We start from the raw sequence: 25,903 nt of genomic DNA, 5'->3' as shown, positions 1-25,903 counted from the left end.
CCTGTACAGCGCAACAGGTGGCACAGTAAACTACGCACTCATCAGTCAGTGGTCAGACTAATTTTGAAGCAAAACGCCAGCAGACGGAGTTAACTTTACAGAAACATTCTCTGACATACCAACACCAAGGAGCCTGACTTGATGCAGAGAATCACCATGCACCAGTACCAGCAGGCAGGGCACAAGTACCAACTCAATGAACTCAAATCTTAATGGGCACCTGCTACACCCCACTCAATTCTGCTCCTAAACTTCACTCTTTAGTTATTCTGAGGTCTGCTCATTTCCTTCTGCTTCATTTACCATGAAGCATGTTTCACCTGAAATGTTACAATCATTACAGTTCATTCTTTGAGCTATCTGATTTATTAACTGTATAACCTCTCTCCCACCATTCTACCGTTTGTGGTATCACTCTTACCTTTCTGGAGATAAGGATCTGTTTCAGCAGCTTGTGGAAGTACTGCTGCTGGGAGTACAGGTAACGTTTATACTGTGACTTCATACACAGCCTTCTGTACTTAACCACCTCCGGGTTAAAGTAACCATCTGCAGAAAAAAGACAATCACCAGCAACATGAACAGTCGAACCACCAAACAAAATCCCCTCCACTCCCAATAAAGCTCAAACAACTCTTTCGATTCAATCCCTTAGACTGAATTCCCATCAGACAAACTCAATCCCATTCAGTCCCACCCTATGGGATTCCAAAGGGTAAAAACTCCATATATGCTTCCTATTCACTCACAGTATACAGAATTTCAAAAACCAAACTCTTTCCATTAATTTCTGTTGTTAAGCAAACATGAAAACTTTGTTATATAACTGTACACTGACAAGGTATAAGACCAATCTGCAGGGACTTACCTCGGAAGAGTTTCTGAGCGATGTACAGAGGATTACCAAAGCGAACGTTATCTCCATCGAAGAGCCCTGTGATGATGTTGTCCTGTCGCTCCAGGTTATTCTCTGTGAACTGTGGAAGAAACTTCCTCAAGTGGTCTCTCTGGGACTGAGACAGGACCTCATCCCAGGTGCTGCGGCTCACCACATCAAAAAAGATATCCGGCTGTGGATACAAAGATTTAAATTTCAATCCATGTAGTCTGTGTCAGTCAAAAATGCTAGCAGATTTCTGCAGGCAGCTTCTCAAAAATATTGACAGTGATTTTTTTTGTAGAATGGAGCACACTCCACTTCTGCACACAATGCCAGTTCCAAGTCAGCTGAGGTCGGGAACGGCAGAGACTGTTTAGATGGTTAAAGCTCTCCCAACCAGCTGTGGGAGATGCAACCCTGGCTTTTAGCAGCCAATACTGTGCCAGGTAGTACAGTTTTGATCAAAATTAAAGAAATTGACACCATGCATTTACGTTGAACTTTTCACAATCTCAGAACACCACAAAGCAATTCACAGCTAAATTTTGAAGTGTAGTTTTTGTTGTAAAACTGAAAATATGGAAACCAATTTGCCCACAGCTTTAGTGATGGAGGACACTGGGGAAACTCCACTGCCCTTCCTCAAATATGTCATGAGGTCGCCACCTGAGAGAGCAGATGGTGTTAACTGTATATAATTGTGTTTAATTGGGAGAGAAGTGGGTGCATTAATTGGGGTTTCACTTGAATCATTATAAATAAGGACAGAAATGTGTTGTTGGCTTAGGAGCTTGATGCTTGTAATGTCTAACTTTGTAAATAAATGGTTAATAAAATTATGTAAAGATTGGCTCCAGTTCTATCCTCCACCAACTGGCTTTCTGGATTATAACATGGTAAACTGAGAATGGTGAAGGTTGGAAACTAAAAATACTTTCAGACAGAAAACTACAATCTTAGTGGGCATTACGAAAAATGGCAGAAAGCTTCTCAGGGTATGATTTCACTCCATTATGCTCGGAGTCTGAACCATATAACCAGTGGAATAATGAAGTAGATGAGGACATGGGTTACATCCTACCAAAGAAAATACAAGGTATGGCTCTTTGGCATTGTCACTTCCTACCAGAAGAAAACCAGGAGCATTTTGTGAGCTGAGTGCCCATCAGTTGAATAATTGGCGAAGGTTTGGACCCTCTATTCTAGGATGAAATTAACAAGAAAGATGATTTGTTAACTGCCAAAATGAGACATGGCCAGACTTTGATAGATTTCAATAAGCAGATGGACACGCCAGGGAATATATCATGGACTTTTACCTACTGGAATTTTGTACAATTTAGGGGTAAGCAAAAAGCGGAATAATGCAGAAGATGTAATTCTGAAATAAAACACTAGGTGCTGGAAATACTCAACAGCTCAGGCAGCATCCGTGGAGAGAAACAGGGTTAACGTTTCAGCTTGATAACCTTTCATCGGAACTGGGTAAAGGGCTAGAGATGTAATAGGTTAGGAGCAAAGCGGGGGTGGGGTGGTCTGTGATAACGTGGAAGATGGGAGAGATTGACTGACAGAAGAGTTAGCCTTCCAGGGCCAAATGGAACAGTGATGGGGCAAGAAAAGAAACAAAAGATGTGCCTAGAGCAGGTGCTGCTGGCTGAGAGCAATAATAAGAGAAAAACTGAAACATGCAAAGCACCAAAATTAGTTAACTTTCTGAAACTGTTGAACTCAATATTGAGTCCAGAAGGCTGTAAAGTGCCTGACTGAAAGATGAAGTATTGTTCCTCGAGCTTATGTTGAGCTTCACTGGAATAATGCAGCAGACCAAGGACAGAGATGTCAGTGTGAGAGCAGGTTGAAGAATTAAGATTGCAGGCCACTGGAGGCTTGGGGTCATGCTTGTGGTCTGCGAATGGAGGTTTTCTCCAAAAAGGTCAAAACAGAGCCAACACATCTAAAGGCCAATTTCCTAGAGTGGGTACTCAGGTGACATATATTTCAGAGAGATTTAGTGAATGGAGGGATGTGGAAATTGTGGGACCTGTAGGAAAAGATCCTGACAAGTTTAAACATTGATTGAATGTTCAGGATGATGACCAAGAAGCAAGCTCCATGTGCTGGCAGAATGGGGTGAAAGAATAGAGAGTAAGAAAGCACATTGCAAGAACCGATAGTGGATCAGGCAGTGGCTCATGCATCAGAGAATGTTCACGTACTGAAGACAGACCCTCAGATAGTACAAGGCGATAGTACGATCTCTCAGCAGTGGTCGCAACAGATATAAAAGTGCAAGTAGAGGGCATAGCTTGAATAGATTAGACAATTAAATAAAGCCCAGAGAACAGTCTGAGAACAGAACTCAAAGTCGTCCTCATAATCGTGAAATTTTGGTGGCTGCCAATAAACTTGAGGATAAATTGATCAGAGGCAAAACAAAAGGAACTAGATACTTAGAATAAACTCCAGATTCTGAAGTACCAGACAAGGGGCAACCAGCTTTGTCACTTAGGTGGATTTGTACTGAAAGAGTCCTTGCAGATGGAATGAACAGGGATGAAGTGAGGTTAGTTGCTTGGGGTTTTGAAGAGTGACTGGGTGATGTGAATGTTAGAGGTGGCACTCTCAGCTGGCAAAGTAATCAGAAAAATCTTTTTTGTTCTTTTGGCCACATATTCATGGGAGTGGAGATCAATTGACATAAAAGCAGCATTTCTGCAGAATAATATGATTCAGCGAGAAATATTTCTGAAACTGTTCAAAGAGGCATCAGATGCAGAAGGAAAAGTACAGAAACTAAACAAATGAGCCCATGGCCTGAAGAAAAAGCTTCCAGCATGTGGTATTTTCCACTGAGATCTGTTTTGTTGAAATAGGTGGTGTTCAACTAAAAGCAGATTTTGCAATGCTTTATAGATGGTATAAAGGAAAACTTTCAGGCATCTTTATTTTGCATGTTGATGATTTTGAGAAATGTGTTATTAATGAGATTAGAATAGAATTAAAAATTGGGAATTAGGCTTGTGGGGCTTTCTAAATACAGTATTATCTTCAGTTGCCCTATGCACTGGATCTCATTTAAAATATTTGACAAATAGAATCCCATATCCACTGCTTCCACAAAAGCCAGTGTTTCAGCAGCCAAAGTACTTTTAACAATCCTTTTTTAAAAAATGTCTTTGCTTCCAAAGCGAAAGGACAATATTTTGCATTTTCACCCATCAGAAATATTATGAAACCAGCTGCACTCGTATACCCACCAGGAAGATTAGCATGTGAAGCAACACTAAAATGAGTTCTTTGAGTCAACTAGGGATGGGAACTGTAATATGCATTTAATTTTTAAAATGTTTTATTTGCCTTAAGACATTTTTGACTTTCGAGTATTTCATCATAGTACTTAACTCAACACATCAAAATTAGTCTGACCTAACTAATCAGTTCAACTTTGCAATTGGTCTGTTTCTTTTTTAGATATATCATCACTTTCTGTGATGACCTAGTAAGATTAACCAGAATGGGAGTAAGACCCTCTAAACAGGATTGTTGATTTCAAGTTATTCCAGATTCACGCTGTGAAACACCTAAACATACAGTATACCCATTGGTTATGTTGATAATTTGTTCCCTGTGGTCTAATGTGCACTCTGTGTGTGAGTGGGAAAAAGTTACAGATTGACCTCCCTAGCTTGAAACAAATGCTAGAGAAAAAGGACATCTCTAAAAGTAAATGAATCAACGCAAGGCATAAGTTGTCTGATTGTTTTATAAAAAGAAGTGCGGGTATGAAGAAATTATTCGAGGTTCTAGAGGAGGTGTCTCTCAATGTAATGCTTTGTACTGAATATGGAAGTTTTTGATTCATTTATTTTGAATTTTGGTCAAAAATATAAACACTATTTTTTATCCAAAGAGAAGGGAAGTTTCTAATTGCATTTAATTTTGTTTAATTGTATGGAGGTAGTGGGCATTAACTGATGATTCACGTGTGACCCTATCAATAGGCACTAAGTAAAACTATGGTTGTTGCATTTGGGTTAGGAGATATGCTTATAATGCTTAGGGAAGTGTACAAAGATTGGTTCCAGTGCTATCCTTCATCATCTGTATTTCTGGATTCTAACAGACAGGTCTTGGATTGAATGTTTCAACCTAAAGAAGGCACCTTCAACAGTGCAGCACTTCCTCAAAACTGCACTGGAGTGCCAGCTTGGAATATGTACAGGAGACATGGATCCACATTCTTCTCTCTCAGAGGCAGAGCCACAACTGACACTTTATTACATTAGGATCATTCCTCTTGAGATAGATTTATCTGCTCTGGTTCTTTTCCCATTGCCGAGTCTCCTATGGCGATACCACCCAGTGATTCACATTATCAGCTATAAAGAGCCACACAAAGTTAGCAAAGGACTAGAAACTTCTTCAGTGACAGAGCAGAGCTCAATACATGGTCTCCCAGATTGTACAGTACTCACATCCTCCAGCAGATCTTCCGGGAGACTGACCCTGGTTCCACCAAGCAAACACTCCTCCATAATACCAGCACCATTGACCTCAGGAGCAGATCCCAGTTCCAAGGGGTCTGTCAACATATTATCAAGACAGTCCATTCTTAATTATCCAACCTGAGGGAATATGGGGTAAGGAAATAGGAACATTAAGAATCACATTCGTAAAGACACTGAAAGGAAATTGTACTCCAGGGAGGATTGTCACTGTTCACATCAAAACTTCTACTCCTGTATTCCTACCTGGTTTATCCTTGCCTAACCCGGGTATGACAGGAAAGGAAGAAAAGGTGAGGGAATGGCAGTATTGCTTAAAAATGGCTTTAGAGTACTGGAGAGAGAGGATGTTCCAAAGTAGTCAAAGGCAGAATCTCTCTGGCTAGAAGTAAGGAATGAAAAAGGTGCAATAACATTGATTGGTGTAGTATATAGACCACCAACTAGTGGAAGGGATGTGGAAAAACAAATTTGCAAAGAAATTACCAAGAGGTGCAAGAATTATAATCATAATGGGGGACTTCAATTATCCAAATATAGGCTGGGATAGGAATAGTATAAAGTGATGAGAGGGATGAGGTCTCCTGAAATGCGTTCAAGATAATTTTCTACAGTATGTTTACAGTGCAACGAGAGGATATGCATTTTTGGACCTGGTTCTGGGGAATGAGTTGGCCCAAGTGGACCAAATATCAATGAGAGTCTCTAGGGGGACAGTGACCATTCTACCATAAAGTTTAGGTCAATCATGGAAAAGGACAGGGGACAATCCAGAGCAGGGATAATTAATTGGGGTAAAGCCAACCTCGATGGGATGAGAATGCATCGGAGTCGAGTGAGTTGGAATCAAATGTTAGCAGAAAAGAGAATGCCTGAATAATGGGCCACCTTCAAAGAAAAAAGTATTGCAGGCGATGTCAAGGTATATTCCCTTGAAGGGGAAAGTTAGGACAAATAAATCTAGAGCGCCATGGATGATGAGCGAGATAGAGGTGAAGATGAAAAGGAAGAAGCGCGTGTACGACAGATGTCAGGTAGAAAATACAATGGAGAATTAGGCTGAATATAGAAGGATCAGAGGGGAAGTGAAGAAACTAATATGAAAAGCAAGGAGAGAGCATGAATAGAGGCTGGCAATGAAAATAAAAGGGAATCCCAAGGTCTTCTATAAGCATGTAAATAATAAAAGGGTGGGAAAAGAGAGAGTAGGGCTAAATAGGGGCAAAAAAAAAAGGGGACTTGCATGTGGAGGCTGGAGAAATAGTGGGGGTGTTGAACTAGTACTTTGCATCTGTCTTTACAAAGGAAGAATGTGCTACCCAGGCCAAGGTGAGAGAGGAGGTAGATGGCACACTAGAAGAACTTATAATCGAGAGGAAGGTGGTGTTGGAAAGGCTATCTTTACTTAAAATAGATAAGGTATCAGGGCCGAATGAGATGCATCCAAGATTATTGAGGGAAGTGAGAGTTGCAGAGGCATGAGTGATAACCCTCCAGTCTTCCTTAGACACAGGGGCGGTGCCAGAGGGCTGGAGAATTGTGAATGTTACACCCTTGTTCAAAAAGCGGTACAAGGATAAAGCTGGCAACTGCAGACCAGTCAGTTTGACCTCAGTGATGGGGAAACTTCTGGAAACTATATTACAGGATAAAATCAATAATCACTTAGAGAAGTGAGGGATAATTAAGGAAAGCCTTCATCAAGGAAAATGTTTAACTAACTTGCTTGAGTTTTTTGAGGAGGTAACAGAGAAGGTTGATAAAGGAAATGCTGTTGATGTGGTGTATATGGATTTTCAACAAGTATTTGATACAGTGTCACACAACACAGCGCTCATGGCTTGTGAGCAAAATTCTAGGTCTTGGATTCAAGGGGAAAGTAGGTGCTTGGGTAAGAAATTGGCTGAGTGACAGGAAACAGAGAGTAGTGATAAATGAAAAAACAAAAATAGAATTACCTGGAAAAACTCAACAGGTCTGGCAGCATCGGCGGAGAAGAAAAGAGTTGACGTTTTGAGTCCTCATGACCCTTCAACAGTTCTGTTGAAGGGTCATAAGGACTCGAAACGTCAACTTCTCCGCCGATGCTGCCAGACCTGCTGAGTTTTTCCAGGTAATTCTGTTTTTGTTTTGGATTTCCAGCATCCGCAGTTTTTTTGTTTTTATATCAGTAGTGATAAATGGTTGTTTTTCAGATTGAAGAAAGGCTTAAAGTGGAGTTTCTCAGAGGTCAGTGTTGGGACCCTTGCTCTTCCTGATATATATATTAATGACCTAGACTATGATGTGCAGGGCAGGATTTCAAAACTTGCAGATGATACAAAGATTGGAAATGTTGTCAACTGTGATGGGGATAGTCTTGAACTTCAAAAAGACAAAGTAGTGTTGGTGGATTGGACAGACAAGTGGCAGATGAAGTTCAATGCAGAAGAGTGTGAGGTGATTCATTTTGGAAGGAGAATACGTTGAGACAGTATAAAATAAAGGGAGAACTCTGAAAGGAGATGCAAAAACAGAGGGACCTTGGTGTATATGTACATAGGTCATTGAAGATGGCAGGGCATGTTAAGGGAGGAGTTAATAAAGCATATATTATCTTTGGCTTTATTAATAGGGGCATTGAATACAAGAGTAGGGAGGTTATGTTGAACTTGTATAAGACACTAGTCAGGCCTCGTCTGGGGCAGAATTTTGCCCTTGACGTGTGGGCTTGGCGGGGGCATTTGGTAAGCCGACCGCCCCCCCTCCGCCTGAAAGGCAATTTCATGCTGGCAGGTCAATTAAGGCCTGCCCAGCGTGAAATGTGAACGGCAGCACTGCGTGCAGGGGGAGGAATGCGAGCGGGGCGAGCACAAGTGCGCACTACATAATCTGATTTCGGATAAAAAAATTTAGAATCTTATAAACGTTGTGAATCATGTCCCTGCTTATGTGACTGTTACATGAGCAGGGGCATGTTTTTAATTCACGTGTAAAATGTTCACGTGATTTTTATTTGCTTTAGGAAATCTCATCCTGCCCGTGGATGAGGTTTCCTAAAAAAAGCAAAGGTTGCTTGGTGTTTTCGCCTGCCCAGTAACCATTAGGTTGGATGGGCAGCATAAGTTTTAATTTAATTAACTTTTTAATGGCCTTAACAGGCCTTTTAATTGTCGGCAGGCACGCTGCCAAGGACACTCGCCCAATGTCAATGTGCATCATTTTATGCTAGGCCGGGTTGTGCGCACTCACACCTGCTGAGTGTAATTTTCTGCCCCTGGAGTACTGCGTCCAGTTCTGGGCACCATGCGTGAGGAAGGATGTGAAGGCATTGTGGAGAGTACAGAGGAGATTTACAAGAATGATTCCAGGGATAAAGAACTGTAACTATGACGAGAGATTGGAGAGGTTGGAACTGTTTTCCTTGGAGAAAAGAAGGCTGAGAGGAGACTTGATAGATGTATTCAAGATCCTGAGGGGTATGGACAGGGTAAATAGTGAGAAACTGTTCCCACTAACAGAACATCAAGAACTAGGGGGCACAGATTCAAAATAATTGGCAAAAGGAATAAATGTGATACAAGGAAAACATTTTTCACCCAGAGGGTGGTTGGAGTCTGGAACAACCTTCCTGAAAGAGTGGTGAGGCAGGTTCGATCAAGGTATTCTACCTGAAAAGACAGAATGTGCAAGGTTACAGGGATAAGGCATGGGGGTGGGGCTAGGTAGAATGCTCTTTCAGAGAGCCAGTGCAGACTCAATGGGCTGAATGTCTTCCACGCTGTAAAGATAATGTGATTTGGTGGTCTATATTCACGATGTATATGAAGAGACAGAGAGTAATGTACCTATGTTTGCTGACGAGACAAAACTGGGTTGGAATGCAAGCTGTGAGGAGGACACAAAAAGCCAAAATATAGACAGGTTATGTGAGTGGGCACAAGGTGGCAGATAGAGAATGAGGTGGGGAAATGAGTTCATTCACTTCAGTCGTGGGAATAGGAAAGCAGAATATTTTTTAAAAGTTGTGAAACAAGTAAATCTTGATGTTCATAGGGACTTGGGTGTGCTCAAACATGGAACACTAGAAGTTAGCATGCAGATACAGTAAGCAATTAGGAAGACAAATAGCATGTTGTACTTCATTGCAAGGGCATTGGAGAACCAGAATAAAGAAGTCTTGCAACAATTGTACAGAGCTATGGTAAGACCACATCTAGAACCATAGAAAACTACAGCACAGAAAACAGGCCATTCGGCCCTTCTAGTGTGTGCTGAAATATTATTCCACTAGTCCCACTGACCTGCACCTAGTCCATAACCCTCCAGACCTCTCCCATCCATGAGAGAATGGAGAGGTTGGAACTGTTTTCCTCGGAGAAAAGAAGTAAACTTGGAGGCAAATGGAATGTTGCTGTTTATTGCAAGGGGAATGGAATATAAAAGTAGAGATGTTATACAGTTGTATAAGGTATTTGTGAGACCACATTTAGAGTACTGTGTACAGTTTTGGTCTCCTTATTTAAGAAAGGACATAATCTACTTTAGAAGTATTAAAGAAAAGCTTACGCAACTGATACCTGGGATGAGGGGATTATCCTATGAGGAAAGGTTGGACAGGCTGGGCCTGTATCCACAAGATTGAGAGGTGATCTTATTGAAATATGTAAGATCCTGAGGGGATTTGACAGGTTGGATGCTGAAGGGATGCTTCCCCCTGTGGGAAAAACTAGAACTAGGGAATACAGTTTAAAACTAAGGGGTCTCCCATTTAATATGAAGATGAGAAATTTTTTTCTCTCTCAGAACGTTGAGAGTCTGTGGAACTCTTGTCCAGAAAGCAGTGCAGACAGGGTCATTGAATATTTTTAAGACTGGGTTATATTGACTCCCCTTTTAATCAAGAATCTAAGGGTATAGGGAAGAAAAATGGAGCTGAGACCAGGCAGATCAGCTATGATCTTAGTGAATGGCGGAGCAGGCTCGAGGGTCCTAATGGCCTAGTCCTGCTCCTAATTCATATGTACGGGTACTGTATACAATTTTGGTCTCTAAATTTAAGAAAGGATATATTTGCATTGGAGGCTGTACTGTGAAGGTTCACTCGATTGGTTCCTGGGATGAGGGGGGTTGTCCTGTGATCAGAGGCTGAGTAACTTGGGTCTGTATTCTATGAAACTTAGAAAAATGAAGAGATAATCTCATTGAAAATGACAAGATTATTTGAGTGTCTTGAAAGGGTGGACTGAGAGATTGTTTCCCCTAGCTGGGGAAATCTAGAACACGGGGCACGGTCTCAGGATAAGGAGCTGAGCATTTAGGATTTTGAGGGGAAATTTCTTCAGTCAAAAGGTTGTGAATCTTGGGAATTCTCTACCCCACAGGGCTGAGGGTGCTTCATCATTGAACATACTTATGACTGACATAGACAGGCCTTTGGTGTCTCAGGGAATCAAGGGAAACCGGCAATAAAGTGGAGTTAAAGCCCAAGCTCGGCCATGATCACAATGAATGGTGAGCAGGCTTGACAGGCCATATGGTCAACTCCTGCTCCTATTTCTTACGTTAATGTTTATGTTTGTTCCATTTCCTCAGCTGAGATGAATTCACTCAGCACAACATTCAAACCCAGAAGTCTGCTGATTTGTCCTACTCTCTAACTTTGGCTCCACTCATACCCAGTCGCAATGTTTCCTTTGTTCCATCCACAAGAGCATCATTGCAGTCAGCTCTGTTGTTACAGCCAGAGACTTCCCAGTTGCTCTCACATGGCTGTTCATAAGAATGGGTGACCAGTGATGAGTTAGAGCTTCCAGAAATATAGCATAATATAAAGAATTGAATTTATACCTTTTAGAACATCAAGAAATTTCACATCCAATTAAGATTTTTAAAAGTTTAATCACTGTTGTGCAGTAAGAATTCTGCAGGCAGGATATAATAGCACATTGGCTCGGACACTGGACCAATAAACCGAGACCTAAACAAATAGGGTGGAGTCATGGGCTCAAATCCCACCACGGCAGCTGGAGAATTTAGATTTACTTAAAATACGAGCATATGAACAAGGAGGAGTAGGCCATTCAGTCCCTCAAACCTGCTCCACCATTTAATAAAATCATGGCTGATCTGAAAGCAACCTGAAATCTGCATCCCATCTACTGCCGATAACCTATCACCCCATTGTTTACCAAGGATCTATCCACCTCTGCCTTAGAAATAAGAGACTCTGCTTCCATCACCTTTTGAGAAAGAGAATTCCAAAGACTCATGACCGAGTGGAAAAATTTTGCCTCATCGCAATTTTAAATAGACGATCCCTTATTTTTAAGGTGACCCCTAATTCTAGATTCTTCCACAAGAGGACACGTCCTCTCCACATCCACCTTGTCAAGACTCCTCAGGATCTTATACGTTTCAATCAAATTGCCTCTTACCCTTCTGAAAATAAAATTGAAATTGAAACAAAAAGTACCAGATTGTCATAGTGTTCCCTTTAGGAAAGAAAACCTGCATTCCTAACCCAGTCTGGCTTATATGCAAATTCAGACCCAAAGCAACATGGTTGATTCTTATCTGCCCTTTGAAATGGCCAGGCTAGACATTCAGTAGTATTCAGGGCAACAGCTCACCACCAAACAATCAGCAAAAAATCGCACAAAAGAAGAAGCCATAAAGAGCAATGCAATAAATGATGAGCTAATCTATTTTAGTGCTGTTGTGGGATAAATATTGGGCAGGACACCAGGAAGAACTTGACTGCTCTCCTTCCTACGTGCCACAGGATCTTTTACATCCACCCAAGAGGGCAAATGGTGTCTTGGTTTAACGTCTCACCTGAAGAACCTCATCTCTAACACTGCTGCACTCCCTCGAAATTGGACTGAGAGTATCAGCCTAGATTATGTTCTCAAACCCCTCTGTAGTGGATGTGGACACCCAACCTTCTGATTCAGCCACCCACTGAGCCATGGCTGACCTTGGGAGAGCTGAGGAACTCCAAACTTTTGGTCAAGCGCACGTACAGTAGCAAGTGACGTTCTTCAGCTTTGTGTCCAGCTCAATGGACTGTTGGCAGTGAGGTTCTTTTTGTTGGGGCTCCTTTATGCCACCAGCTACCAGAGTAGTTCTTACTCTGGTATTTAATTAATTTGTATTTTGGGTCTAGTCCATAATATAACAACAGTTTGAAAGCTGATATTTGGGGGTTGTTTCTGAGGCTGAGCACACCAGGAGTGGGGAAGCCTGTGACTGGACTGAGCAGCCAGTTCTACCTTATCCTCCCCGAGTCTCTCTCTAACATTGTTCCTTGTGATTCTGATTACTTTGTACATCTGAGCTCTTTATAAAATCCAGAGACAAAAAGCCAGAGTTTATTTGTCTGAGGCAACCGGAATGTCTCAGGATAACAGTGCAACCCCGCCCCAAACACAAATATCACCCACTTACCAATCCTGACTCCTGCTTTTCCGGCCCCGGGGGAAGATACAACTGACGGACCGGACGTTGCCGCAATATCTTGTCCGGGAGGAACCGCTTCTGCCAGCGCCAGGCGATTGGTTCCGGGGGCAGGTGAGGGCGGGGAGATTCCAGAGTTTGTTATAGAACATTTACTATAATCTACAACATCATCCGGTAATACATTTATCTGTAATAACTACATCCCATAATTATACACATACACTCGCTGTTGCCTCTGAAATCTTCAACTGTTCCCCACTATGTTGCTGCATGGCCATGTCTTTAAACCCCTCTCCTCACAGTCACACCAACAAATTCCAGGCCGACTGACACTTTTTTGTGACTAAGAGTGAGACGCATCCAACAGCCTTTGCTGCTCAGTAAATGCCACAAACCCATCCTTGATCCCTCTGCCCATGAAAATGACTGCCCCAAATCCAATCTTTCCTCTCCAAAGTCACCATGACATCACCTCCCAAATGTGCTTATCTTTCTCTCAACTCCATGGTTCAACCTCTCCTATCAGGTTTCCACCCTGAGCTCAACATTCAAACAGCTCTAAGAAAGTCAGAAGTTATGTCTTTAATCAATAATTGCATAATAATTGTTTGATTCTAGGCAGGTGCTGGGCATTAAATACAGATTTGTGTGCGCCCTATCAAAAGCAACAGACTAAAATTGTGTTTGTTGGGTGAGAAGTACATGTTTGTAACCTGTATCTTTATAAATACTTAAGTGTAAGGTTTGGCTCCAGTTCTATCCTTCACCAAATGGTTTCTGGAGTATAACTTGGCAGCAGAGAATGGCTGCCTGAAGGTGAAAGTGGCAAACATAAGAAAAAAAATTCAGACAGAAAACTAAAATCCTTGTGGTCACTGTGGAAAATGGCAAAAAACAAGTATAAATGGAATTACCTGGAAAAACTCAGCAGGTCTGGCAGCATCGGCGGAGAAGAAAAGAGTTGACGTTTCGAGTCCTCATGACCCTTCGACAGAACTTGCGTTCGAGTCCAAGAAAGAGTTGAGATATAAGCTGGTTTAAGGTGTGTGGGGGGGCGGAGAGATAGAGACAAAGAGGTGGAGGGGGGGGTGGGGGGGTGTGGTTGTAGGGACAAACCTTGGACTCGAACGCAAGTTCTGTCGAAGGGTCATGAGGACTCGAAACGTCAACTCTTTTCTTCTCCGCCGATGCTGCCAGACCTGCTGAGTTTTTCCAGGTAATTCTGTTTTTGTTTTGGATTTCCAGCATCCGCAGTTTTTTTGTTTTTAACAAGTATAAATGGTTGTGTATGATTACCCTCCGTTGTTCTCGGAGAAGAACCATATGACAAGTGAAAGAATGAAGTGTGCATGTTGTTACAGGTTATGTTCTTACCAAAAAAAGAAATCACATAGTGACCTTGGTGTTATCACTTCCTACAAGTCAGGAATAAAGTATTTTGTGAGATGGTTGTCCATAAGTTGGATAATGATGAAGGCTTGGACCTTCCATTAGATTTCTTGGATGAAATCTACAGGAACAGTGTCCTGTTATTATGAACTGGTCAGAATTAATAATTTTGGAAATCAAATGGTCTGTCTATGGAGAAATATCATGGACTTTTAAGGGCAAGATTTTTCCCTTGGCGGGGGTGATCAGTGGGGGCAGGTAGGTACGGTCAGGAAGCTGACTGATGCCCGCGATTGGCTCTGCACCGTGATTTTATGTGGGTGGGCCAATTAAGGCCCGCCCTGTGTGGATCGTGAGTGGCAGTGCTGAGCGTTGCTTGTGCAGGCAGGGGGAGCCAGGCCTAGTGCACAGTTCACACATGCACGAGAAAGAGCACATCAATCTCCCTGAGGCACGGAGCTGCCTTAGGGAGATTGAAGCGCTATGTTAAAAAAAGAGAATAAAAATTTAATAAAACATGTCCACTCATGTGGCTCTGTCACATGAGCTGGGACATGTTTTTAATTCAAAAATAAAGCTTTCATTTAATGTATATTTGCTTTAGGAAACCTCATCCTGCTCGTGGCTGAGATTTCCTAAAAAACGTTAAGGCCACTTGCCCTTTTCACCTGACCACCAACTATTAGGTTGGACGGGCAGCGTAAATTTTTAATTTTAATTAGATTGTTAATGGCTTTAATAGGCCTTTTAATTATTGGCGGGTGCGCAGCCAACTCGGGCATGCACCTGCCAAATGAAATATCGTGAGTGCGCGCGATGACATTGGGACACACACCCGATGTCATGTGGGCCATTTTATGCTCGGGCATGTTGGATGTGCACTCGCACGTCGAGCATAATATTCTGTCCTAACAGATGTGTAAACGATTGACTAAATTCAATGTGAGATTTTCTGGATTGCTACTGGTGTTTAAATTGCTGGATTGTGGTAAAATGTCTCATATATACAGGCTCCTGGTTCTAATTGGTGTTTGTTTCTTGGAGAGGGGGAGCTGTTAGATCAGATATCTGCTGCCTTTAAAAAAAATTCTGGGAAAAGAGTCATTTCTGCAGGTCTTTGTGAAACAAATAAGAGCAATTCCACGGTGACACAAGTGCAACAGGAGTCAATGATTGCCAGATTTTTACCTAGTCCAGATACTAGACACAGGTGTCAATATAATGGAAGGATTAAAGACAGGCACAATGAGAATGAAAGCATCTTTAACAGATCTGGCTATTGCAGCAGGAGACAACATTGGAACAGCAATAATGGACCAATGAATCCCAGAAACGTCCAAGGAACAGTTAAAATTCAGGTTTGAATCGAATCATTATTAAGCAATGAACTGTCCTAAGTGAGGAGGCAGGGTCATGGAAATGACACAAGACAAAGAGAATTCTGACAAAAAGAATGAAGATAATGATCCATCCAAACAAGTTATACTGGTCACAAGGAGTTTTAGTCCTGTGATGAATCTGTCCATGTGGTCTCCTTTGACTGTGCAGTACTGGATAATGCTTGTACTTCAACAGCATGTGGGAAAGACTGCTTTAAAATGTTGTTTTGATTCATTAAGTGGTGAAGAGCAATGCAAAGTTAATATAAAAATGCTGTGTGCTTGGTGATTGACAACATATTGATGTTACTAAAGAGTAATTCCATGTAAAATTGCTAGAGTAAGCCACTTTATAAGTACCGACGTCATCTGGTGAAATAACTTTACTGTTGAATAAACCTTCTAAGGAGAGGCCCAAATGAAACTTAAAATAGAGCATGATAAAGCAATTATTTTGGCAAGTCAGTTGATCTGCAGTTTACCCAGTTGGAGCGTTAACCAGTCAGAACCTTGCATTTCTCATTGGTGTTAGAAAAGTATTTTCAACACTACAAACCATCTTCTTAAACCCCTCTCCTGTTTCACCTGCCCTCACCTCCAACAATAACTGCAAGGAGCTCATAGATGCCTTTCTTACTATGACTGAGACCATTTGATCAACTGCCTCTGCCATGTGCCTCCCTTCTAGTTTACCAGGCCAAACCTCCTCTAAAGATCCCCCCTGCCCTAACCCTGAACTTGAATCTTTCTCCAGTTTCCCCTTCATCTCCCCTCATGACCTCTCTGAGTACATCTTGTCCATGAGCTCCATCTCCTGCTCCCTTGCCCCTATTCCCATTAAACTGCTGACAACCCAACTTTCTTCTTGGTCTTCATGTTAGCTGACATCATTAATGGCATTCTCTCTCTCCCCTTTAAATCTGTCACCATCATCCTTCTCCTCAAAAACCTAACGTTTGACCGCTCAGTCTAGCAAACTACCTCATCTACATCACCCTTTTCTCTCCAAACCTCTCTTTCTGCTCTGCACCTCTCTAGATCTGTCACTGCTTCCATTGCTCTGTGTTGTCAGGCTACTTGTTTGATATCCAACTGGTTACGCCAAAACCTCCTCCAGCTAAACATTGGCAAGACTGAAGCCATTATCTAAGACTTAGCCATAAACTGGCCCCTTCCACTCACCATCTCAAGCCAAATCTATCCTGTTCTGCTCTAGGCTGAGTTTCTTTAGCTTGCCCTCTCAGTCTCTGTAACCTCCTCCAGCTCCAGCCTCTTGTGCATTCCTCAGCCCTTCTTTTGTCCCAGAATGGCAGATGTGCTTTGAATCATTTTGATCCCACTCTGAAAATCTCTCCTTGAACCTCCTCACCACCATCTCCTCATTGTAGACCTTCCTTAAGACCCATTTATTTGACTAAGCTTTTGGTCACCCCTGTCAATCTTTCCTTTGCTGGGTTGACCCCCATTTTCCTTACTCTTCTGTAAAATGCCATGGGCTGTGTCTCTATGCTAAAGCTGCTTTACTCGTACAAGTTGTGGAAATTCAACCATGTGAAATGTTTACTGTGCATCTGCCTGGGGAAAATGAAAAAGATCTTGCAGAGGAGAAAGGTTTAACACCAGAGAGAATTGCAGACAGTAAAGTCTGACAAAAACAAGCATCACTGTCCAGTGTTGGTTTTGTGCCTGTTCCAATACATAAACAGTTAAAGATTGACTGCAATTCAGGTCCCAGGACCAAGCCTCTTTGATACAATGTTAGAAGCTTACGTTGTTACAGACCGAGAGAAATAACTTAAAATGTGTTTGGCAATTGGTTCAGTTTGACATTTCTTTTAAAAATTTGCAGTGAAGAGCAGTGGGAAACCAGGGGATTGGGAAGCCTACAAAGACCAATAGAGGACAACTAAAAAAGAAATAAGGAGGGAGAAGATTAAATACGAGGGCAAACTAGCCAGTAATATAAAAGAAGATTGCAAGAGTTTTTTTTAAACCATATAAAGGGTAAGAGAGAAGCAAAAGTGGACATTGGGCCGCTGGAAAATGACGCTGGAGAAGTAGTAGTGGGGAACAAAGAAATGGCGGAGGAACTGAATAGGTACTTTGTGTCAGTCTTCACAGTGAAGACACGAGTGACATCCCCAAAGAGAGTCGGGGGGGGCAGAGGTGGGTATGGTGGCCATTACCAAGGAGAAGGTGCTAGGAAAACTGAAAGGTCTAAAGGTGGATAAATCACCTGGACCAGATGGATTACACCCCAGAGCTCTGAAGGAGATAGCTGAAGAGATAGTGGAGGCGTTAGTGGCGATCTTTCAGGATTCACTGGAGTCAGGGAGGGTCCCAGAGGAGTGGAAAATCGCTAATGTAACCCCCCTGTTTAAGAAGGGAGTGAGGCAAAAGACAGGAAATTACAGGCTAATTAGCCTGACCTCGGTCGTTGGTAAGATTTTAGAGTCCATTATTAAAGATGAGATTTCAGAATACTTGGAAGTGCATGGTAAAATCGGGCAAAGTCAACATGGTTTCAAGGGGACAAATCTGTTAGAATTCTTTGAGGAGGTAATGAGTAGGTTAGACAAAGGAGAGCCAATGGATGTTATCTACTTGGACTTCCAGAAGGCCTTTGACAAGGTGCCGCACAGGAGGCTGCTCAGTAAGATAAGAGCCGATGGTGTTAGAGGCAAGGTACTAGCATGGATAGAAGATTGGCTGTCTGGCAGGAGGCAGAGAGTGGGGATAAGGGGATCCTTCTCAGGATGGCGGTCGGTGACTAGTAGAGTTCCGCAGGGATCAGTGTTGGGACCACAACTTTTCACTTTATACATTAATGATCTAGATGAAGGAACTGAGGGCATCCTGGCTAAGTTTGCAGATGATACAAAGATAGGTGGAGGGACAGGTAGTATTGAGGAGGCAGGGAGGCTGCAGAAGGATTTGGACAGGTTAGGAGAATGGGCAAAGAAGTGGCAGATGGAATACAACGTGGGGAAGTGTGAGGTCATGCACTTTGGCAGGAAGAATAGAGGCATAGACTATTTTCTAAATGAGGAGAGAATTCAGAAATCTGGAGTGCAAAGGGACTTGGGAGTCCTAGTCCAGGATTCTCTTAAGGTTAACTTGCAGGTTGAGTCGGTAGTCAGGAAGGCAAATGCAATGTTGGCATTTATTTCTAGAGGACTAGAATATAAAAGCAGGGATGTGCTGCTGAGGCTTTATAAGGCTCTGGTCAGACCACATTTAGAATATTGTGAGCAATTTTGGGCCCCGTATCTCAGGAAGGATGTGCTGGCCCTGGAGAGGGTCCAGAGGAGGTTCACGAGAATGATCCCAGGAATGAAAGGCTTAACATATGAGGAACGTTTGAGGACTTTGGGTCTATACTCGATGGAGTTTAGAGGGATGAAGGGGGATCTGATTGAAACTTACAGAATACTGAAAGGCCTGGATAGAGTGGACGCGGGGAAGATGTTTCCATTAGTAGGAGAGACTAGGACCCGAAGGCACAGCCTCAGAGTAAAGGGAAGACCTTTTAGAACAGAGATGAGGAGAAACTTCTTTAGCCAGAGAATGGTGAATCTATGGAATTCATTGCCACAGAAGGCTGTGGAAGCCAGGTCATTGAGTGTATTTAAGACCGAGACTGATAGGTTCTTGATAAGTAAGGGGATCAAAGGTTACGGGGAGAAGGCGGGAGAATGGGGTTGAGAAACTTATCAGCCATGATTGAATGGCGGAGCAGACTCGATGGGCTGAATGGTCTAATTTCTGCTCCTATGTCTTATGGACTAAATTTGAATGACAGGATATTCAATGGAGGAAATCCCAATAACTCTGGCAAGATTTCAATAGAGCAAATTGAAAAGTTCGCTTAAAACTCTCAGAAACAATCAACCTTTCTCTCCCTTTTTCAGGAAGATCATAATCAATCTGAATTTCCAAGGAAGTTTAAATTAGCCTCTCAGTGATAAGCTTCAATAAAAAAGAAAAGACTGTTCAAAAGCTTTATTTTGATGTGTTATTTTGTCCACTTGGATTTAAGTAAAAGATTGGCCACTCCAATTATGTAATATGTCCATTATTTATGTGCCTGTTCATCTTTTGCTAAAAAAAATGCACTGATATTTGGAAGTTAAAACAAGGCCTGATGTGATGTTTCACCACTTTCAGACCAGAGTAAGTGCTAACGGAGACGTATATAAATCCAGTTGCTAAAGTTAGGGGTTTCTGTATGCTTCCTAAGCATGGCACTCAAAGTTTACTGAGTTATCAAGCCAGGGACAGACACACTAGAAGATACAAGGTGCTGGGGTTCAACTGAGGGTAAGCTAAGAGACAAGAATTAAATGTCAGTAAAACTGTAGCAGAGACCTAAAATCCTAAAAGTAACAGTGGAAATTTAACCACCAGAATCTTCATTTGCTGAAAGACTATACAGGCAGCTGACAGGGCTCCTGTTTACTGTGCTCTTAGTACATCAATATCAACCTTCATTTTCAAAACATTGCCACTCATCTTACATCAGCAAATCGGCAAAACAAAAATCTGGTGACATCAAGGAGTATTTCACAATTAGAAATGGAGTCTCAAACGACTGCAATTTAAAGAGCACTGACTCTGGATCTCTGCCCCTGCCCCCTCCCCTGCAATATCCTGACTCCTTCCACATCATGGAGGTAAAGCAGCAATGAGGCAGGATAAGTGCTGGGGAGAGGAGGGAAGTCAGTGGGTCCAGATTTATATTTTTATTGATCTTTAAACACTTGCTTGTAGAACACAGCTTCTCTAATGATACAACCACAGAAATTTACAATTAACATAAACTCTTAAATAATAAAGCATTAAAATCTCATTCACTAAAACTTTTCCACCTTTGTCTGTTTGTAACAGGTGAACAGAGTGCAGCTCTAGCCATGTGCATGCGCTGGGCTGCGTGTGTGCTTGCCGTGTTTGTGTCAGTTTCGAGTTGACCAGATTGCACACATCCCTGTAGAGTTACGGGAGAACAGACACAGGGCAACTTGTATAAGGAGCCCCCATGTCTCAATCTGAGAACACACACAAGTCCAGCAGTAAATGTTCCTGTTGATTCTTCAGTTACAAACTCGCCTGAGCACTGCGGCTCACTCAGAGTGCTCACATTTCAAGAATCCAGCTTACTGTCCATCCACCTCTGCAGCTCTAGAAGAGTTCTGGTGGATAATATCAAGTCCTCAACATTAAACCCCTGAATTATATCCAACAGGAGTTCATCTGGATCACAGTCTCTCTTGATGTTCCTGGCAGTTTGGTGACATGCAGCTCACTTGGCCAAAAGGTGATTAGAGTGATTGGTGTGAGGGTTTGTGAACAGAGCTGGTCAGTTCATCATTCCTTTCCCAGGTCTTTGCTTTCCATTTCCTCCAAATGATTTCTTTAAAAACTGGGTCCAATTCCTAAGCAATGACGTAATCAGCACCATCTAGCTGAGCCCACACGATCAACACTAGCAACCCCAATATCCTGATTCTTGCTCTAATACTTCACTCGGAGGGGTAGGTGATGACGGGAGGGTGAGATATGGAAGGGAAAAGCTGTAAACAACAGTCTCTGCTCTCTCTCTCTTTTCATTTATAAAATGCATGCCACAAGTTGGAACTCCAGTCCTAGTGGAGCTGGTGTGAATTTAGGGAGAATCAGTTTTCAGTAAATGACTGCTAGGGTTTTGTGATTGGCACCTCAGTAGTTCCATTCCCACTAGCTGTCGAGGTAATGATGAACTGTGCATTTTGCTGCTGTAGGGAGGTGTCTGTCTGTGTCTGAGGCACACCAAGTCGTACTGCAGAATTCTGCTTCATGTCCAGCTCAGGCTGTCCTTCTGATATCACATAATGAGTCTGAAAAAGATGACACGTGTTAAGGGTCAGGTGTTTCCTGTGAACATCTCTTTCCTGCCAGAAAATGTGACACATTCCCACTGCCTCCTGTGTCACCACATTGCTTGCCCAACATAGTGCTGGATACACTGAAATTTCCTCCACATAAATATTGAGAATATGACAGCTATCTTCTCCGGGTACCACCAGAAACATTGTTCCCTTGCCACCAACTCCATCCCTCTCCCTGGCAACTGGCAGAGGCTGAACCAGATTATTTGCAACCTTGATGTTATATTTGACCCCAGGAAGAGCTTCCAACCACATATCCACATCACCACGAGTCACCAATTCCTATCTTTGTAACATTGCCCGATTCTGTCCCTGCCTCATTTTGTCTGTTGCTGAAATCTCGTCTATGCCCTTGTTACCTCCAGACTTGATTAATCCAATTCTTCCCTGGCCAGCCTTCCAACCTCCATAAACTCAGCAGTTAGCTCATCCAAAACTCCACTGCCCTTAGCTATCACCACCCTATTCATCCATAAGTCCTGTGTTCGCTTACTTACATTCGTTCCCAGCTCAGTAATGCATCAATTTTTAAATTCTCATCCTTGAGGTCAAATTGATCCATTTCCTTCACCCCAACACTGGTGGCCTTGCCTTCAGCTGTCTGGGTCCCAAGCTCTGTAATTCCCTCAAAGGATTAATAGAATTGTGGAATAAAGGACAGGTAATGAAATAGACAGTGTAAGTGGGTTCAAGAGATAACTGGATGTCTCTGTGGAAAGAGGAAACATAGGGACATGTGAGAAGATGGGGCTCGTCACTTAGAGTGCTTAAGTTGAGTGCTCTGTTCCTCAAATTATGATCTTCAATAGTTGAGGAGCAAGTGAAGAGTGAGATACTCTATATAGAGTCCGAGATGCTGTTAACAGCAGCAAGGCCTTTTCGATATGCTCTATCAGACGTGTTATACATTTATTTATCAGTTCTATTGTTGAACAAACCCCCTGGGTGTAGCTAACCAAGTGCTGACAGCTTTGACTGATAGAGAGACCTTCACATCTCATTGCTTCCCACTATGTGGGCCCAGCTGTAGGTTTGAGGATGTCACATATGGAACAGGACATGCAGTGACTGCATCACTGACTTTTGATGATCAACAACAGAGCCACAGCATTTACTGGAAATTACCAAACCTGAAGAGATGATGGCTGGTGGCAATTGGTGGGAACTGAGCTATGTGGGCCCTAAAGGTCCATGTTTAACCTGAAGTCTGTGCCAAGTTAGCGGAAGTCAGTGGAAAGGACACTGAAACTGACTTAAATTCCCCGGGTTAGGGATGAAGATATAGGGAGGAAATCAACCAGGATTTCTGTTTCTGATCATTGCTCCTGAAAGTAAGCACGGGTGGATATCAGGTGAGCACGGGTGGATATCAGGTGAGCACAGGTGGATATCAGGTAGCACGCGCATGGTGACCCCACACAATGATGATTTACAATCTGACAATTTGAAGAGGTAAAAAGTTGTAAACGCTGTCAAAAAAGTGGGATCCTGGGCTTTATTAATAGAGGCATAGAGAACAAAAGCAAGGAAATTACTCCAAATCTTTATAAAACACCAATTAAGCCCAATCTGGAGTATTGTGATCCACTCTAGGCACTGCACTGTAAGAAGGATGTCAAAGCCATGGAGATGGTCCAAAAAATATTTACTAGAATGGCACCAGTTATGTGAAAAGGCTACAATAGTTGGGATATTTCTCCTTGCAGCACAGAAGGTTAAGAGGAGATTTTATAGAAATGTTCGAGAAACTGCTTCCATTGGAAGAAGGGTCAGTAATTTAAGGTGATTGACAAAAGAACCAGGGGTAATATGGAAATTTCTTTTTACAAGATTTATGATCTGGAATACATGCTGAGAGGGGAGTAGAAAGAACAGAGAAGTGGGATTAATTGGATAGTACCATAGGTATGATGGGTGAATGGCCCCCATCTCTGTTATAACAGAGACCTTAAAAGAAACTTCCAGAAACTGGTAAAACAGAAGGAGTAGCCCATTGAGCCTGCTCCACCATTCAACATGATCACAACTGATCGTCTGCTTCAATTCCACTTTCCTGCCCACTCCCCATATCCCCTAATTCCCTGAGACACCAAAAATCTATGTCTGCCAGCTTTGAATATACTCAATAATGAAGTATTCACAACCCTCTGAGGTGGAGAATTAGAAAGGTTCACAATCCTCAGAGAGAATTTCTCTTCATCTTAGTCCTAAATGATCAACTACTTATCCTGAGACTATGCCTCCATGTTCCAGATTCCCCAGGCAGCGGAAGCAACCTCTGTGTTCTATCCTGTCAATCCTCTTCACAATCTTGTGTGCTTCAATGAGATTCTTCTAAATTCCAGAGAATATAGGCCCAATTTACTCAGCCTCTCATCATAGGACATTTCTCTCATCACAGGAACCAATCGAGTGAGCCTTTGCTCTACCACCTCCTTAAATATGGAGACCAAAACTGTGCACAGTATTCTAGGTGTGGCCTCACCAAAGCCCTGTACAATTGTGCTAAGACTTCTCTGCTCTTGTATTTTCGTCCTATCGCAAGAAAGGCTAACATGTTATTTGCCTTGCTGGACCTGCATTCATGTTCCATGTATGAGCACACTGACGTCCCTCTGAACATCAACATTTATAATTCATGCCTCTTAAAGAATATTCTGTTTTTCTATTCTTACAACCGAAGTGAATAACCTCACACTTCCCCACATTTTACACCATCTGCCATCCTGTTGCTAACTCATTCACTATGTCCCTTTGCAGCTTTGTGTCCTCCTCACAGTTTACATTCCCACCCACTTTGAATCATTAGAAATTTAGTTTACAATGACTAAAAAAGGAATTTCCTGGTTACAACTCTAAGGGGAAACAAGCCATCTCAACACCAGTCTGTAACTTTCTGAAGCTGTAGTCCATGACCCAAATAAGCTTACCTGTGTCACTGCTTTCACCTGGCCGCTGTTTACTGTGGCTACAGGAGCCTCTGCGATAACATACTGAGTCTGAGGAATGGTCATCATCTGAATCTCAGAGGCTGCAACAAAGAGAAAATTGGAAAGACTTCAACCACAGCCTGAGACAGCACATGGCTAGAAATAGAGAGGCCAGGCTGGAAGTACAGTCAATAAAAAGTCCAGAAACATCTACTTCCATTTATATAGCACCTTTACTATAGTAAAACATCACATGGCACTTCCCATAAGTGCTACCAAACAAAATTTGACACTGCTAATAAGAGGATATTAGGAGAGATGACCAAGAGGTGGGTTTTAAATGAGGAAAGAGAGACGCAGAGGTTTTAAGAAATTCTGGCGTTTAGGGCCTAGACAGCTGAAAATATGGTGGGACGAAGAGAGTTGGGAAGCACAAGATTTCAGAAATGGAGGAGTGCAAGTGTAGGGCTCGAACAGATACAGAGATAGGAATGGTAAGGTCAAAGAATGATTTGAAAACAAGAATTTTAAAATGGAGTCAATGTTAGACTGGGAACTAATGGAGACTAGCAAGCAGGGAGGTGATGACTGATGGGTTTTAGGTGAGAGTTAGGACGTGGGCAGCAGGATTTTGGATGAGCTAAAGTTTATGCAGCATGGAAGATGGGAGGCAGGCCAGGAGACAGTTGGAATAGCTAATTCTAGAGGTAACAAAGAGATGGATGAGGGGTTAGCAGCACATGAGCTAAGGCAGGGGTGAAGTCAGGTGATGTTACAGAAGTGGAAGTGGGCAGTCTTCGTTGTATACGGATCTGGCACATATAGGGTTAACATGGGACTGAGTACAGTACCGCCCACACAGTGGTGTAAGAGAACACATGACCCGCACCTAGGGTCAGGCTAGTGTTGGGCAGAGCCGTGTGCACAAGCAAACATGGAGACAGCTCCGAGCTTGAATCTTTTAATGTATGTGTACGTAGTTCTTGTAGTTAATAAATACATACAATTAACCCACTTAAGACCATGATGACTTCATTAAGACCTACTGAATGGAATCCACAATCCTACAACAGTCTTGGTGTTGGAAGCTCATCTCAAGGTCAAATAAGACAGCAAGATTGTGACTAGTCTGATTTGGTTTCAGCCAGTTGATGAGAGGGATGGAATTGGTGGCCAGGGAATGATGTTTGTGGTGAAAACCGTGAAATGGATTGGGAAATTTCTATTCATCCAGGAGCGGATGTCACACAAGCAGTGTGATAAATCAGTAACAGCAGAGTCATTAAGCGAGGTGGTGGCGAGATAGAGCTGGATGTCGACAATGTACAGATGAAATGTGAGCGTTTTCAGATGATGGTGAGGGCCGGCACTAGATGAGAAGTAGGAGGGGGCAATGTCAGATCCTTGGGGGACTCGAGGTAACAGTGCGGGAGTGAGAAGAGAAGCCTTTGCA

At 42.5% G+C, this 25,903-nt stretch overlaps 2 protein-coding genes across 6 annotated transcripts in view; both read right to left on the bottom strand.

Moving 5' to 3' along the window:
- Positions 1-13,250, bottom strand: part of nfrkb (nuclear factor related to kappaB binding protein) — a 106,254-nt gene extending 93,004 nt beyond the window's left edge. For 3 of the 4 annotated variants that reach the window (XM_041174201.1, XM_041174202.1, XM_041174203.1), the window contains exons 1-4: positions 12,817-13,250; positions 5,359-5,508; positions 869-1,070; positions 422-549 (exon numbers count right to left, since the gene is read on the bottom strand). In XM_041174201.1, the coding sequence (XP_041030135.1) occupies positions 422-549; positions 869-1,070; positions 5,359-5,493 (465 nt within the window). In that variant the 5' untranslated portion in view covers positions 5,494-5,508; positions 12,817-13,250. The remainder of the gene's footprint in view (positions 1-421; positions 550-868; positions 1,071-5,358; positions 5,509-12,816) is intronic. The other variant, XM_041174204.1, reaches the window with a different exon arrangement.
- Positions 13,251-19,583: 6,333 nt separating this feature from the next.
- The window catches only part of prdm10 (PR domain containing 10), a 196,123-nt gene continuing 189,803 nt past the window's right edge, over positions 19,584-25,903 (bottom strand). For both annotated transcript variants that reach the window (XM_041174207.1, XM_041174205.1), the window contains exons 22-23: positions 24,451-24,551; positions 19,584-21,469 (exon numbers count right to left, since the gene is read on the bottom strand). In XM_041174207.1, coding sequence (XP_041030141.1) covers positions 21,290-21,469; positions 24,451-24,551 — 281 coding nt within the window. In that variant the 3' untranslated portion in view covers positions 19,584-21,289. The remainder of the gene's footprint in view (positions 21,470-24,450; positions 24,552-25,903) is intronic.

Source organism: Carcharodon carcharias, chromosome 25 (genome assembly GCF_017639515.1).
Source record: "Carcharodon carcharias isolate sCarCar2 chromosome 25, sCarCar2.pri, whole genome shotgun sequence".
Lineage (NCBI taxonomy): Eukaryota > Metazoa > Chordata > Chondrichthyes > Lamniformes > Lamnidae > Carcharodon > Carcharodon carcharias.
The sequence above is the reverse complement of the archived record's forward strand: the minus strand, read 5'-3'. Positions and strand labels throughout refer to the sequence as shown.